Raw genomic sequence first — 14989 nt, 5'->3', positions numbered from 1 at the left:
CATCCCTGAGCTGACGCTGTTCTGTAAGGAGGAATGGGCTAAATGCCGATGTGCAGGGCTGATCAACAGTTTTCAGAAATGTTTAGATGCAGTTATTGCTGCCCAAGGTGGGCACACCAGTTCCTGAAAGCAAGGGTTCACATACTTTGCCACACAGAAATATGTAGCTTTGGATCATTTTCCTCAATAAATTAATGAACAAGTATTATGTTTTTGACTTTTAGGTTCTGGGCTAGAAACCAGGAGTCTGTGAGTTCTAGTCCTGCCTTAGGCATGAAAACCGGCTGGGTGACCTTGGACCAGTCACTTTCTCTCAGCCCACCTCAGTGCAATGTAGACTAGCCACCTCATGGTGCACCCCAGGCAACGTGATTTGTCATGGCTAAATAGTCTACACATCTGGCTGCTGGACCTCACAAGGATTTCCCAGCAAGAAAAAGCAGCATGAACACTGAATTGCTATGCCATATGAAAAAAAAACCTTTTTGACTCATTGAATTGGGTTTTCTTTATCTAGTTTAGGGCTTGTGTGGAGAACAGATCATGCCTTAGGTCATATATTGAAAATTCAAAAGGGCTGACAATGTTTAAGCACCACTGTGTAAGTTAGGTACCAGCAACTCCCTTGAACTTATTATTTTATTCATTTGTTAAACAAATTTATATGGCTGCCCAACTCATGCATGGTGACTCTGGATGGCTTACAGGATTAAAATCCACAATATAAAAACCCATTAACCCCCCACTCCCCCGGCAGCTACAAACACAATCAAATTAGCCACTTGATCAGATCCCTATCAATCTGGGGTCCCAAGGCCCACTGACACATAGCACACATTTATTTAGATATTGCATGTATTCACTCTATGGTTGCTGCTCAGGGAAGAAACACTGTCACTGTTCATCTAAGTGATCCTTCTGAAGACAATTGTTTCTCAGTTACTAAAGGGAGAATGGAGACTCTTCCACCCAACAATCCTGTTCCAGCTTCCTGCTTTTCCACCACTTTGAAGTAGAAAAGCAATAGATCTGTTTCCTGTAACAAAGGAGCCAGGGCCTATGTGTAGCCTATGAGTTATGGATCTGTTTACTTGATAGTGATGATTCATCAGTATTTAGCATTTTCTCTCTCAATGGAAGTCAAGGCCTTCTACAAGCCTTCTCAACTGTATGTGTCTGAGATGTGTTGGGACTGCAACTCCTAGAATTCATAACCAGATTAGTTATGCTAGCTGTGAATTCTGGCAGCTACAGTACCAACACAGCTGCAGGGTGCCAGGTTGGCAAAGGCTACCTTATATCATCAGATTTAGACACATGAAAAATTTTATAATTATTACAATTTTGCTTTTTAAATAGATATATAACTACATACAATTAACTCTTAGTACTAGTAATAACTGAACAAAAGCCTCTTTTACCTTTTTAAGAGGTGATGTAGGTGTCACTTGACCAGTAGGAACAGATGGTGTTGTTACAGCTATTGAAGAAGCTTGCACATTGCTGGTACTTGAATTATTTGCTGTAGATTTGTTCTTTTCTATAAAAAAAACATTTACAATTTATGCAAATAAATGTACTGTATGTAGCTCTGCCACTGTGCATTGACTACACTTGGAAACTCAAAGCATTGAGGAACACATGAATCAAAAGGCACTAGTTTAAACCCTAAAATTGAAGAGCTAATATTATTAAGAAATATTTCTAATTATTATAACTACTGACAAAATTGTGAACAAATGGTACTTACAATGGTCCTCATAGTTCTGGCTATTGCAGCATCCCTGTGGTCACATGATTGCAATCCAGGTGCTTGGAACCTGGCTTGCAATTATGACACTGCAGCGAGCTGTGGTCACATGATCGCTATTTCCAATGTTCCCGGCTAGCTTCCAACAAGCAAAGTCAACGGAGAAGCCAGCATGAAGTCGGAAGTTGTGGTCATGTGAATCTCCGCTTAATGACCTGCGTGGTCCTCATTTAATGATGGCAACTGGGACCGCCGGAATTGTCGCTAAGCGACGTGGCCATGTGTCATTGCACTTTACGACCGCATCACTTAGTGGTGGCAATTCTAGTCCCAATTGCCATCATAAGCTGAGGACTACTTGTAGTGGCCACACTTTACAAATCATATCCTCTTTGTCCCTCTCTTCTCTAGTGCTTAGCTATTCCTACTAATCTACCAATCGGCAGGGAGAGGGGACTAGACTGGACAAGAAACGTTTGTGATTGCTTTCTCTAGTAATTGGGAACAGCTAAGCAGCAGAAAACTATCATCCCTTTTCCTTTGCTGCAAAGATATTTCACTGCTGTCAAATGAATGCCAGAGAGAAGACTGACAAGGGAAGGGAATGTCCCTTACCCTGTGATCATTATGAATGAGTTGATGCAGTCTGAGAAAGACAAAGATAAGCAGAAAGTGAAAAGAATACCCCACCACTCACATTTCAGCTCCCCCCCCCCACCTTTGCCAAACAAGGCCTTTCATTTTCTTTTTTAATTAAACATTTAAAGAAAGAATATAGATAAGGAGAGATAAGACATGTAAAAAGAATAAAAGGGTAAAGTACAAATAGTATGATACAAATAAGTAAACAAGGGATTTAAAATGTCATGGAGATTAGTTTTTCATTAATTTATGAAATTATAAATGTATTATATCACTTTGTAAAGAAAAAACTAAGGATCATTATTAAGCTTTAAGGTAACCATATATGGCTAACACAATATCAACCAGTAACTGGAACTATAAGCTATAATAAACTGAATCAATTCTAGAAATGGAATTTCACATGAAATTGAAATATAGATTCTATATAGAAAAATCAAATTTTGGGTATGGTACAAATCCATATGCAGTATTAAATTATAGTCCAGGAATAATTTCCAATTAGAATAGAATTACACTTCAGATAGGCTTTTAAGATACAAAGTTATTCTGGACATCAGAGCACACTCCTATAACGTATTTAACCGCTCATCTAAGGAGGAAATCCAACAGCTTTCCAGACAAGGGCTTTCAATGTGCTTATTAATTAAAATTATCAAGAACTTTTAAATCACATGAAAGACTTAGGTGCTAGGAATATTATTTTTTTAGAAAAATACAGGATAGGAGGCATCACAGTTAAACCCCATCTTTATATTCAAATAAACAGTACTGATCCTTGCATGTTAACTAATATGCATAAGCAAACCAGAATAAGGCGCACAGTGAATTACAATAAGTTTAAAGCACAAAACAAGTTTCCAACCTTCTTGCAAGTCGGGGCGGAGGGAATGGGGGAGGGTTGTGAGAGGAATATTTGCCACAGTGTATTTTCATAGCAGAAAACCGTATTTTGTTATTAAAAATTGATCAGATTATTACTATCATTCATGGTACTAATTAACGATAGGATGCAACAAAGAAACGGTATTGCTGTTTTAATTAATGTATTCATCTGCTAAGTTATTGAAGTGTTCTGGGTAGTGTAGAGATGTTTATAATAAACTTATAAGATAATAGTACAAGTATGATAAAACACCACAATAAAAACAAGATAAAACCAAAACTAAGTCTAAGACAATTAGAAAGAATAAATAGTGCAAAAGTTTAAAAACGTAAGAATAGTTCCTAAATGCCTAGAAAGATATCAGGGTAATGGTGGTGGGTGGGATTATTTTCTTCCAGTCAAGGTCACAGGGGACGTAGCCTTAACAGAGAAAATGAACACAGAATTTCAGGACTTTTTTAAAATTTTTGAGCCTTTAGAAGCTCAATGCACCATTTTAATGCTTCTTTTTAATAATGTCAGTCTTCCATCAAATGTCAGTAATACAATTCAGAGTTTTCATGTGCTGCAAAAACATGGCTGGGAAACAGTTCATGCTCCACAGATCATGGTTGTCTAAGTCTGATCTAAGAGTTGGACAAGTAGAGTGTGGCTTTTAATCCCAAATGAAACAACTGGGAAGGCACTCTTTCATGCTTTACAACACTTAGCAAAGGCATCCAGAAAAATAATGGACTATATGGGATGTAATTATATGTGACATGTCAATGTATAACAGTAAATATCTTTTTAATAACTAAACAAATATTAAACAAATTAATATACAATCTAGTCTCAGTGAATTGACATAGCTTTAAATATATTGGAGGAAGGAATTGTCATAAACTGACAATTAGGGAATTCCCTTTCTTTGTTCTGCACATTTTTAAAATAATATTCTCAGCGCTTTCCATTAAAAAATGAAATACTGATATATGGAGTGGAGAGTCACCTTCCTTCCTGTCTGTATACATATTATGCAAAAGAGGAATTGTAATAGGCATCTAATCCATCTAGAATCTTTTTCCAAGTACCAGTACTTACAGTAGAACTGTGAATCCACCTTGTAATAAATAATGGGGAAAAAATGAAAGTACAAATTTGGAACACAGAGATTCAGCTTCAGGGAAAAGTTAAGTTCTCTAGCATGCCAAATAAAGTATGATGAAAGTCCTGTTGATATTTAAAAACCTCCAAGTTTACATAAATTAATTCTTGTGTCACAGTCATATTTTCCTGGCACAAGACTGCATAGTAGCAACAAAGAAAACACAGTAATGGAAGTCATGTAACTCAAGAGATGCTGAAGTGATGAGTCTGAACCTTTAATCCATTACTGGAAGACATGTATGTACAGTGCAGGAAGATTTTCAATCTTACATTATTATAATTAAGTGAGCTAAAAGTATACTTTTTGGGGGGTTCATTATTTTAAAATTAATCATATTATACAATACAGCAAAACCATAGAGTCTACAGGAAAGAAGGAAAGAAGAATTTATTTTGTAGAAGTCTGCAAGGCTGCGATTGTTATGCTACAGCAAAAGTTAGCTTTCCAACACGGAACCTAAATGATCTCCAGGGACAATTTACACATTACTCTTCTATAATTTTCCAGATAAAGATTAATTACTGGATTGCTAGAAGTGATTTTCTAAGTTCAGCTTCCAACATATTCATTGCAAACTCTTTGTGTATTTTTTAAAATGGCATATCCAGTATTTTGTGTATAAATTTGACAGATTATTCTTTATTTTTCCTTAATAAGATAAAAAACAATCAAGCTATTAGTGCACAAAATAAAGAAGTGACCACTGTAGTTTGCATAAACAGAGCACTTTGAAGCATACATTTAATTTTCCCACATCAGTTTGTTCAGACTTTCAACAAGGTAATCTCAGCATGCATCATCACTGCTCACTTACCCTTCAGGCCACATTTGACTTTATATGATGGAGACAGCAATCTTAAAGAAGCTAACTTTAGCAATATGCTTTTGCGAAATTAATGCAACCCACCACCACAAAAGTCTCTTTAAGATAATATAAGTGCATGCAATCTTAGATTTTTCAACTCTTGCTGTAATTCAGATTTGCTTACTCATTTTGGCCTTATGTAATATGGTAACTTGTTTCTCACATTGTTACCTAGTTCAGATCTATTTATAAAACTAATTGAGCTGTCCAAAAATTATATACAGATTTTTTTTTAATCTGTTCAATCGTGTCTGATTCCCAGAGATTGCCTGGACAAATTCCTGCAGTTTTCTTGGCGAGGTTTTTCTGAAGTGGTTTGCCTTTGCCTCCTTCCTAGGGCTGAGAGGGTATGTGTCATGAGCACTGATGGTGAGCAGGAGGGGGCCCCTATCCAGGGGGAAAACGCATGCACAGTAGTGAAGAGCTGAACAGTCATTCAAAGAGACTTAGAACAGACCCGCCTTGACTTTTGGGGTTTATCTGTACAGGTTTTCTCACGCTTCTTCAGTTTGTTAGGATTTTCTGTCTAATGTAGCAGTAATAAAACACTAGAGACTTATTCCTCATCTCAGCGTGTTCCTGACTGTTAGGACAGTATGACTAGCCCAAGGTCACCCAGCTAGCTTTGTGCCTAAGGTGGGACTAGAACTCATAGTTTCCCGGTTTCTAGCCTGGTGCCTTAACCACTACACCAAACTGGTTCTTACAGATATTTTAAGAACACGAAAAACATGGTAAGAGAGAGAAACTGATCCAATGCAATATGACCTTTCTCTAAAGAATAAAAAAACTCCTTTACAATTGCCGCTACATAGGTTTTTTCAAGCCAGACCATGAAGGAACCATTGATTAATTTGTCCATTTAAATGGTTGATAAACCAGTAAAAGAAACTTATTTAATGCCTTCCATCTGTCCCTCTCCATTGATTTTTATTTTTTTTAAAGCAGCAGCAAACATAAAACAAGAAACAGAAGTTAAATCAAGCAATTAATTAAAATGAGATGAAAGTAAATTCAAAGGTAAAGCAAAATATTTTTCCACATTACCTGTTTCTGCTTCAGATTCTGAATCTTCTTCCTCATCTTCCTCACTAGAGCAACTGGATTCATCTTTCTTTCCTTCTTCTTCTTCATCACCTTTTTCTTGTTCTAAAGACTCAATGTTTGATGGATTCTTGTCTTGCTCAATGATCAAAGTCTCTTTACTGCAACAATGATGTTATGAAACATGAAATATTTATTTAATTACTACTTTTAAGGGAAAAACTGAATATCAGGGTAGACCATGTTATTCTACAGCATATTCCAATTCAACTTTTTATAGTCTTAACCCTTCTTTGCCCCTCTCCCCAATGTTAGTTTCAGCTTAGCTACTTACTTTTTAAATGATTTTTGAGACTGATTATTGTCCATGTTGGCAGTTGATTCAATTAAAGGTGATTTTTTCTCCTTTTTTTCACTATGAAGCTGTGAGAGAAGTGAAAATACTCAATTAGATTTTTAATTATTATATGTAAAATTTCCTAAGAAAGTTGCAGTATTATTAATTCAAAAGTAAGTAAAATCTTTTAATCTTTCAATACTAGTATTTAGAATAAAACGCAACCCTGACCTGAAGCAAACAGACTGTCCTAGTAGCATCCTCATCTCTCACATCTGAAGATCCTGTAAGCTCCCTCTAAAGGCAATATATAAATAAAACAAAACAAAACAAAACAAAGCTAGCTTACAACCAAGGAATGTTTTTATTAAGCACTGCTTTTAAAAGGGATCCCGAAGTAAAGTAAGAGAAACTACTATTTAAATGAAGTTTCTGTGTTTGGTAGCACAAGTAATAGAAGGATCTCTGTAACTTCAAAATAGCTTGAGAACTGGCAGTTATTAGAAGATGGAGTCTTAGGGAAGAGTGGATACCAAATTCCCAGAGCAGATGTGGATCCCCATCAGATCATTTGTTGCTCTAGCTCAGTATGGAGAAGGCATACCTTCCTACCTTCAGTGGCATATGATGGCAGCTTGTATTATGGGGCCACAAGCTCTAGTTGGCAGCTAAATAAACACCCTGGAAATAAGATGGACTAATTCTACCATGTATCCTAAACTCCTTCCCAACCTCTTATAAAGCTAAAGGATTGAGCAGTGCTTCTTGCTTGGAAACAAGGAATAAAGACAAGCCTTCCCACACTGCCTGAAGAAGCAGCATGTAGAATATTCACCTGTTAACAAGAACCCTGAGGGCTACTGGAAGTCAGAACAGGCAATACTGGCCTAGACACTAGTAATCTACATTCTGTTAATTCAGTACTAGAAATGGACATCTGCAAGAAATAAGCAATGGGTAGGGGAGAACAAGTTGCCACCTTGAATAAGCCATCATTAACTCTTAGACTCCCAGTTTTCATTAAGAAATGAGCTAATATGTAATCCTAAAGTAAGGCAAGCCAAGACAGGAGACAAATGTATAGTCACTATTCTGCCAACTTGTAATAAAGGCCTTTTCCTGCCTTTCAGTATCTTTAGTCAATGAATGAACAGTTATTAATAATGATTCACATAGATGTTGTGATGGCCTCAGATGGCCTCAGAAAGAACAATTTAGAAATCTAGATTTTTGGTTCCATTAGATTAGATAGTAGTGTTCTCAAAAGCCAAAAATAGTAGCAAGACATGAATTTAGGATATGCAAAACATTCTGTGCGTAGGCCATTCCATGTTCAAAATAGTTTTCAGATAGGCCCTATCTGGATCAAAGCACACAATTTTTTAAGGTACAGATCCAAAACATATGTTTTGGACAGAATTGTTTTGAGGTAAAATGCAAGAATTTTGGCAACCGGTGAATAGGTAGGCTGGTTGAATATGCCATGACTCTTCTTTTGAAATCCAAGGTACAATGTGATTGTTCTGAGTCTTAAACAGAATACTTATCCTATGTTGTAACGACACCTATTGAGTTTGTAACAGTATTCATATCCAGTCCAATTTTGTTACCTTGTTTCTTGTACAACTTTTGCTTGTTTTGGGGAATTTAAGAAAATGTAGTGGCGAGGGATGAATTTAATTGGAGGACTTTCTACTGTATATGCATGCAATATTAATTAAGCTAAACATTTTATCTTCTACTTTGTTACAGCCCATTTTATAATAATGCACTATAGCACAAGGATGCTAAAAAGTGAATATTCCACTTTACTACGTGTTACCTTGTCAGTTGAGTCTAAGCTAAACTAAGCAATGCTACATGAAGGAAGCCATGGAAAGTATTTCTTTAAGGGATTCCTATCTTGCCATTCCTTACATTTTGACACTTAGGAGATAAAAAATTCTTTAATCTGGATTTGGCTTACAATGAAACCTATCTTAATTAAGAATGTTATCCATGTCAGCCTCACTAGGCAGTCCAGACCAGAAAATCAACTCCACAGGAAGACTAGAACTATACTTTATTGAGACAGGTGATAATAACAGAATCTTGCAAGCCTAATTGTGCTTCATCTCCCTTCCTTCTTATACCCCAGTGAATCAGGAAGGAGTCTGCCTGAGTCACTTCCAAATACTACCTTGCTTCTCAGGACTTAAATAATGTCTCAGCTTTATTTGCTTATGTAATGGTTCTTGTATACTTCTGTCAACATCATCTCCCTTATTTTCATTAATCCATGTGCTTTACATTGTACTGTTATAGAGATACTTAGTTTAAGTACATTATGCCAATTCTGTTGACATTTCCAGGTTGTATGGACCTATTTTATTCTTCTGTGCTTTTATCAGAAAAGGATAAGCACATTTGCCATAACATGGCAAAATCTGCATAATAGACAGAAAATATCATCAAGTCAAGCTGCCATTGTTTAGTGCATGTTAGTAGTGTATATTAATTAATACCAAGGAGATATTTTTTTCTCTGTAAACAATAATATGGTAATTATTCATCTAGTCCATGATTGATATAAACACCATTTAAAACCTGAATAGCATCTGTAGATTTCAACCCCTGAGATTTTTCATACTTATTTGATTGATTGACTCTACATGCCATAAAGTTGGTATCTATCCTTAGCAATCACAAAGATAGATTTTCTCCTGACAATCTGTCTCCTGCCTGGTCCTTCAGATCATCTAATGGTGCACCCAATGTTGCTGTAACTGAGTCCATCCACCTTGCTGCTGGTCTCGTTTTTTCTTTCCTTCCACCTTTCCTAGCATTAGAACCTTCTCTAGAGAGCTAGGTCTTTGCATAATGTGTCCAAAATATGGAAATTTGAGCCTGGTTTTTTGTGCCTTGGATGAGAACTCTGATTTGTTCTATTATCCATTTGTTGTTTTCGTAGCTATCCATGGTATTCTTAAAAGTCTTCTCCAACACCAAAATCCAAAAGCCTTTATACCCTATCTATTCTGTATCTTCAAACACTAACTTTCAAGGGTCATAGGACACTATTGCTTCCATGATACTGATCTTTGTAGGTACACACACACCTTGGCATCTGAATAACTTTTCTAAGGCCTTCATTGCTACTCTACCAACTGCTAGTGTGCAGAATATTTCTTGACTGCTAGTTCTTTTACTGTTGATCAAACTATCTACCACTTCAATATCTTCATTGTCAATTCTAAGGATGGGTGCTGAACCTGTTGTCATTAGTTTGGTCTTCCTTATATTTAATCCTAGTTCCTTTTTTTTCCTGTGCTCCTTAACTTTTATTCCTAGAGCTTGCAGATGATACTTACTTACCTTATTCATACTTACTTATCTTATTCATACTTATTTATTTATTCATAGTTATTCATATTTATTCATTCATATTTAAATATTCATACTTATTTTAAAAACTATGTATCACCCTTTAAAACAAACTTCTAAGATGGCCTAAAAACATTTCAGTAAAGGTACTTGATGATGTTTGTTAATTATGGTTCAGTAAAAAAAAAATTAAAATTAAAATTTTAAAAAATTGAAATAAAAATTGTCAATAAAGCTCTACAATAAATGAGCAAAAAGAGCTGAAATAAAATTAGATTAAAAAACCCAGTACAGTATAAAATGTATATACTGTTACATTGTTAGAAACAAAATTAAAATTCCTTGGGTAATTAGCAAAATTTTTTTTAGCTGAGGCTGAAAAGATAATAAAGGATATGACAAACATGCCTCACTGATGAACTTAGATCAGAAGCAATAAGAAAGACCTGAAAAAACCCAGGCAGCAATGACTTACCAAGTGAACAAGATTAATAAACCATTTTTTCCAAAATCAAATATAACTATCTTCACAGGTCTGTACAAGGTATTAAGTCATCAACATCATCAGAAATGGAATGCCTATTCTCTGATGTAACAAATATGAAGTTCCAGGAGTACTTGTGAAACGTAACATTAAGCTAACGCAAAACTTGTATTAGGTAATGAAAAAAGTGGCTGATCAATACTAGGAAAGTAAAATGAATTCAAGCTCTTGACAAATATGTATATTTTCCCCAATCCTTGCTATAAAAATGTTTCCTACAGATTGTACTGATATTCTTTATAGAACATGTATTAATGTTTCCATTGTGAAGGGAAAATCTGTAGCTGAATGGTACAGACTTGGCTCTGCATGAAGGAAGTCCCAGGTTTAATTCCTATTTTCTCCAGATATAGCTGTGAAAGATTCTACTCTGAAATCCTGGAGAGCTACCATCAATCACTGAAGGCAATGCTGAGCTGAGGCAAACCAATGACCTTGCTCATTGGTTTGCCTCAGCTATAAGGAAGTTTTCTATGTTCCTATTCTAGAATATAGCATCATTTTCCATACAAGTCATGTGAAATTATCAATTTCATGAAAAAGGTATTATTGATAAAAATAATCAATTTTTCTTTTTTTCTCGAAGAATATAACACTAAGCAACAATGTCCATACATATTGGGTAAACAGATGTAAATCTGTAGCAGCATGAGCTAATTTATGTTTATCTATGGTATTAGGTGTCACAAATACATGAGCTTATTAAATATATCCCTTTTACCAATGAAATGGCATGCCTTCTTATAATGTTTACTCATGTCTTCTTATATTGTTTACACATACATTTAGTTTAACCATCTTCTTCCATCTTACTTTTATCCATGCCTTTTCTTGTAAAGTGGATAACATATCATATAATTTAATTATGCTCCTTTCAAGAATATATTTTGAAATTGCTTAAAAGCTGTAATATGTTAGCTCAAAGTATTCTGTCTGAACGGCTCTTAATTTGAACTCAACAGGAACATGGATGTCCTTTTGTATTAGATCTATATATTCCAATAGGAAGCTTCATATTAGTTCATATTTTATTCTTGCAATACTGAAAGAGCTTACCATATTTTGTTTCTTTTGAAGCTCTTCTAAATAACCTAAAATGTCTTCATCTGCTACATCAAATGCTGTTTGACCCTACAGGAGAAAAACATAATAAACAGATTATGGTGCAATTAAACTGATAACCATATAGAACAAGAATCTGCCACCAAGAAACCTACTGAACATGGTAACTGTAGATACCAATGAGTCCTCAATTGCCAGACTCCCCCGCACTGATTTTAAATCAATCAATCAATCAATCAATCTTGACTGAAAATTAGCAATCCTGTTAACTGTAGCACTGATCACTAAATCTTACAAGAGCCCTGGATAAATTCTTAAGAAATAAAAATGGTGGATGCAGCTTAAAGCTTTGTTCTGAAACACTGTTAATTTTCCAAAAAAAAAAAAAGGAAAAATATGTTGGCTGAGATGTAAACAGGACCATGGATGTTAGTGGCAGGAGATGAAGATGGAGTGCTATAGCCCGCATTTGCATACTGTTGTAAAAGCTTTTGAACTCGGTAGAGAATGTTATCAGTCTTACTGCTCATGAAAGAGACTGTCTTCAATTCTAGCTGCATCCAGTAACAATCCAGTGGAATGAAGGAGGTATCACATGATAGGGTGATGCTGTAACTTTGGCTATCACGTGTATTATGCACTGTACAGGTACTCCTCACTTACTGACCATTTGTTCAGTGACTGTTCGAAGTTACGACAGTGATGAAAAAATAACTTTACAGCCCATTTACAATCTTTGCTTCATCCCTCAGTCACGTGATCGCCATTACAGTCAGTACATGTCCTGTGCCTGACATGTAGTTTTTTCTCTTCCCCCGCTTGCAGAGCAGAAAGATTAGAGAGAAAAAGATTTCAAGAAAGTAAGCTAGCATCCCCGAGGCTCTCAGCCCCAGGCTGTGGCACAATTGCACTGCTTTCAAAGTATAGAAGACAGTAAGCAAGCACTTGAGCATTCCAAAGGGCAGGGAAGTGGTTAGGAGGCAAACAAAAGCTGAAGATATGAAACTGAGTAGTCTTGTCTCTTTCCAGCTGGAAAGGACAGCCGTGGTCATGTGATTTCCCACTTAGTGACTGCTTTGCTTAGCAGTGCAGTTGCTGGTCCCAATTAGGGTTGTTAAGTGACGACTACCTGTAATGAAATCTTGACTGACAATTATTGCTGCTTTTATCTGGAAAAAAAAAAACTGCTTCTTGTCTTGGGGCAAATAAGACAGGAATAGGGGGATACCTTTTCCAACAACAGCAATAAAAAAAATTATGGCATTTCCCCATACGTGTTTGCTAGTTGGCAACATTAAGAAATATGGAAGAAGAGAGCCCATGATAGCTTGCTTCTGACACTAAAATTGTCTGCCCTTTTCAACTGTGTATGTGACTACATTTGGCAGTGGATCCTGACTGTGCCTCCCTCCAATGTAACAGAATTAGGTGTATATGCATTAGTGAGAAACAACATCCCTTTTCCTTCACTTTGTAAAGATTCTTTTTTATTTATTTAATTTTTAATTACAAAGAGAGAAGAAAAACACACACATAAGAAGTGCTTTAACAAATAAAGTGGAAGAAATACAACAAAGAGAAAAAAACATGTTAATATGTCATTATAATAGTAAACGATTACAATTCTATATATACTTATCTAATGCAAATATTATTCAAGTACGTATTTCTAACACACTTATATGACTATCATTTTTTTAAAAGCTATTGTATTTTGTATAAATGAGTCCCATATCTCATTATACTTGTCCATACAAAGTCTACATCTACAGGCAATCCACACATAAGTAGCAAGTGCAGTCAGGTCTTCAATCCATTGAAAAAAGAGGGCCATACATTTATCTTTCCAATGCTGCAATATCAGTCTTTTGGACATAGTAAGGGCAGGGAGAATCCATTTACATTGTCCAGTTGTCAAGTTCCATGTATTAGGTACAGTATATAGTTCAAAAGAATATTATCCTCTGAAAATTTTAGCTTTTGTTGCACAATCATATTTATAAAAAATTTTCTATTTTTTCCACTATTTTCTCCAAAAACCTGGTAAGTATAGGACGTTGTGGAAACATATTACTCATAAAGATTCTTGGTGGCACAAGAAGTCAGTGGTACAAATGTTGGCTTGGCCCAAGAGTCTCTTGCTCTCTTTAGGAGGACTGAATGAACTAGAATGAGGGGGCAATAAGGTTGTACTAACTGGTATACAACATCATCTTAGAAGACTGTGAATATCAGGGAGATAGAAAGGAGAGATAAAGCTTGGACATCACCCTGTGCATTGAGTGACAATGCTGAAGGAGAAGTCAAACAGATGAAGAAAGTATCAGACACATTATTATTATTATTATTATTATTATTATTATTATTATTATTATTATTATTATATTTTTATCCCAACTTTATTATTTTTATAAATAACTCAAGGTGGCAAACTTACCTAATACTCCTTCCTCCTCCTATTTTCCCCACGACAACAACCCTGTAAGGTGAGTTGGGCTGAGAGAAAGTGACTGGCCCATGGTCACCCACCCAGCTTTCATGCCTAAGGCAGGACTAAAACTCACAGACTCCTGGTTTTTAGCCCAGCACCTTAACCACTAGACTTGGAGAGATCAGCAGAAGCTGTGCTAGGGATAAATGACAAAATTGGATGCTGATCTATAGTAGGTGTACCTGACTGAGGGGAAGATCATAAGAGGCAATGGAATCCAAGAACATGAGCTGGAATATATTTAAAATTCCACCTTGCTACATTAGCACTGTTCCAGAGAGCACAAGTACACTAGTTTGGTGCCAAGTAGGCTAATGATATGCTAAGGGTTGATGATACAGAAGTAACCAAAATCAAAAGGTTATACTCTTCAAAATATCATTACAATGATCTGAAGGGGAACATCTTGGATTTAATTACCCCAATGGATACAGGAACAGTGTAGAAAAATAGAGTTTAAGGGGAAACTCTGAAACCCCCCTTCTAAGATAACTCTCATCGCTGAAGAAGAGTCAGTGAGGAACGGGCAGTACAAATTGGAGAGTTAACCAACAGCAAGATGAGTGACAGCAGACTTGGAGAAAGCTGCAGCAAAGAAGACTCAAACACTTTCCCATGATTATATACTAGAACCTCCCTCTCAGGAGGTAAATCCAACTTCCAACCTTTGTAAGCACTCCAGCAGGATACTATCATCAATGTGTAATATTATCTTATTGTAAGATACTTATAATGTTCTGCAAGGATACTTGTGTTTGCACTTTCTTCACCTTTCCCATATGCCACAATCTGTTCCAAAAGATGCTCCAACTCACTATAGCATATTTGGAGCATGTGTGGGGAATTTACAGGTGG

At 35.9% G+C, this 14989-nt stretch overlaps 1 protein-coding gene across 3 annotated transcripts in view; it reads right to left on the bottom strand.

The window, feature by feature from the left end:
• Positions 1-14989, bottom strand: part of PPP1R12A (protein phosphatase 1 regulatory subunit 12A) — a 131889-nt gene that overhangs the window by 34375 nt on the left and 82525 nt on the right. For all 3 annotated transcript variants that reach the window (XM_063309003.1, XM_063309004.1, XM_063309002.1), the window contains exons 6-9: positions 11638-11712; positions 6672-6760; positions 6341-6498; positions 1422-1540 (exon numbers count right to left, since the gene is read on the bottom strand). In XM_063309003.1, the coding sequence (XP_063165073.1) occupies positions 1422-1540; positions 6341-6498; positions 6672-6760; positions 11638-11712 (441 nt within the window). The remainder of the gene's footprint in view (positions 1-1421; positions 1541-6340; positions 6499-6671; positions 6761-11637; positions 11713-14989) is intronic.

Source organism: Candoia aspera, chromosome 7 (genome assembly GCF_035149785.1).
Source record: "Candoia aspera isolate rCanAsp1 chromosome 7, rCanAsp1.hap2, whole genome shotgun sequence".
NCBI classification, from domain to species: Eukaryota; Metazoa; Chordata; class Lepidosauria; order Squamata; family Boidae; genus Candoia; species Candoia aspera.
Note: the sequence above shows the minus strand (reverse complement) of the source record. Positions and strands in the feature narration are given on the sequence as shown.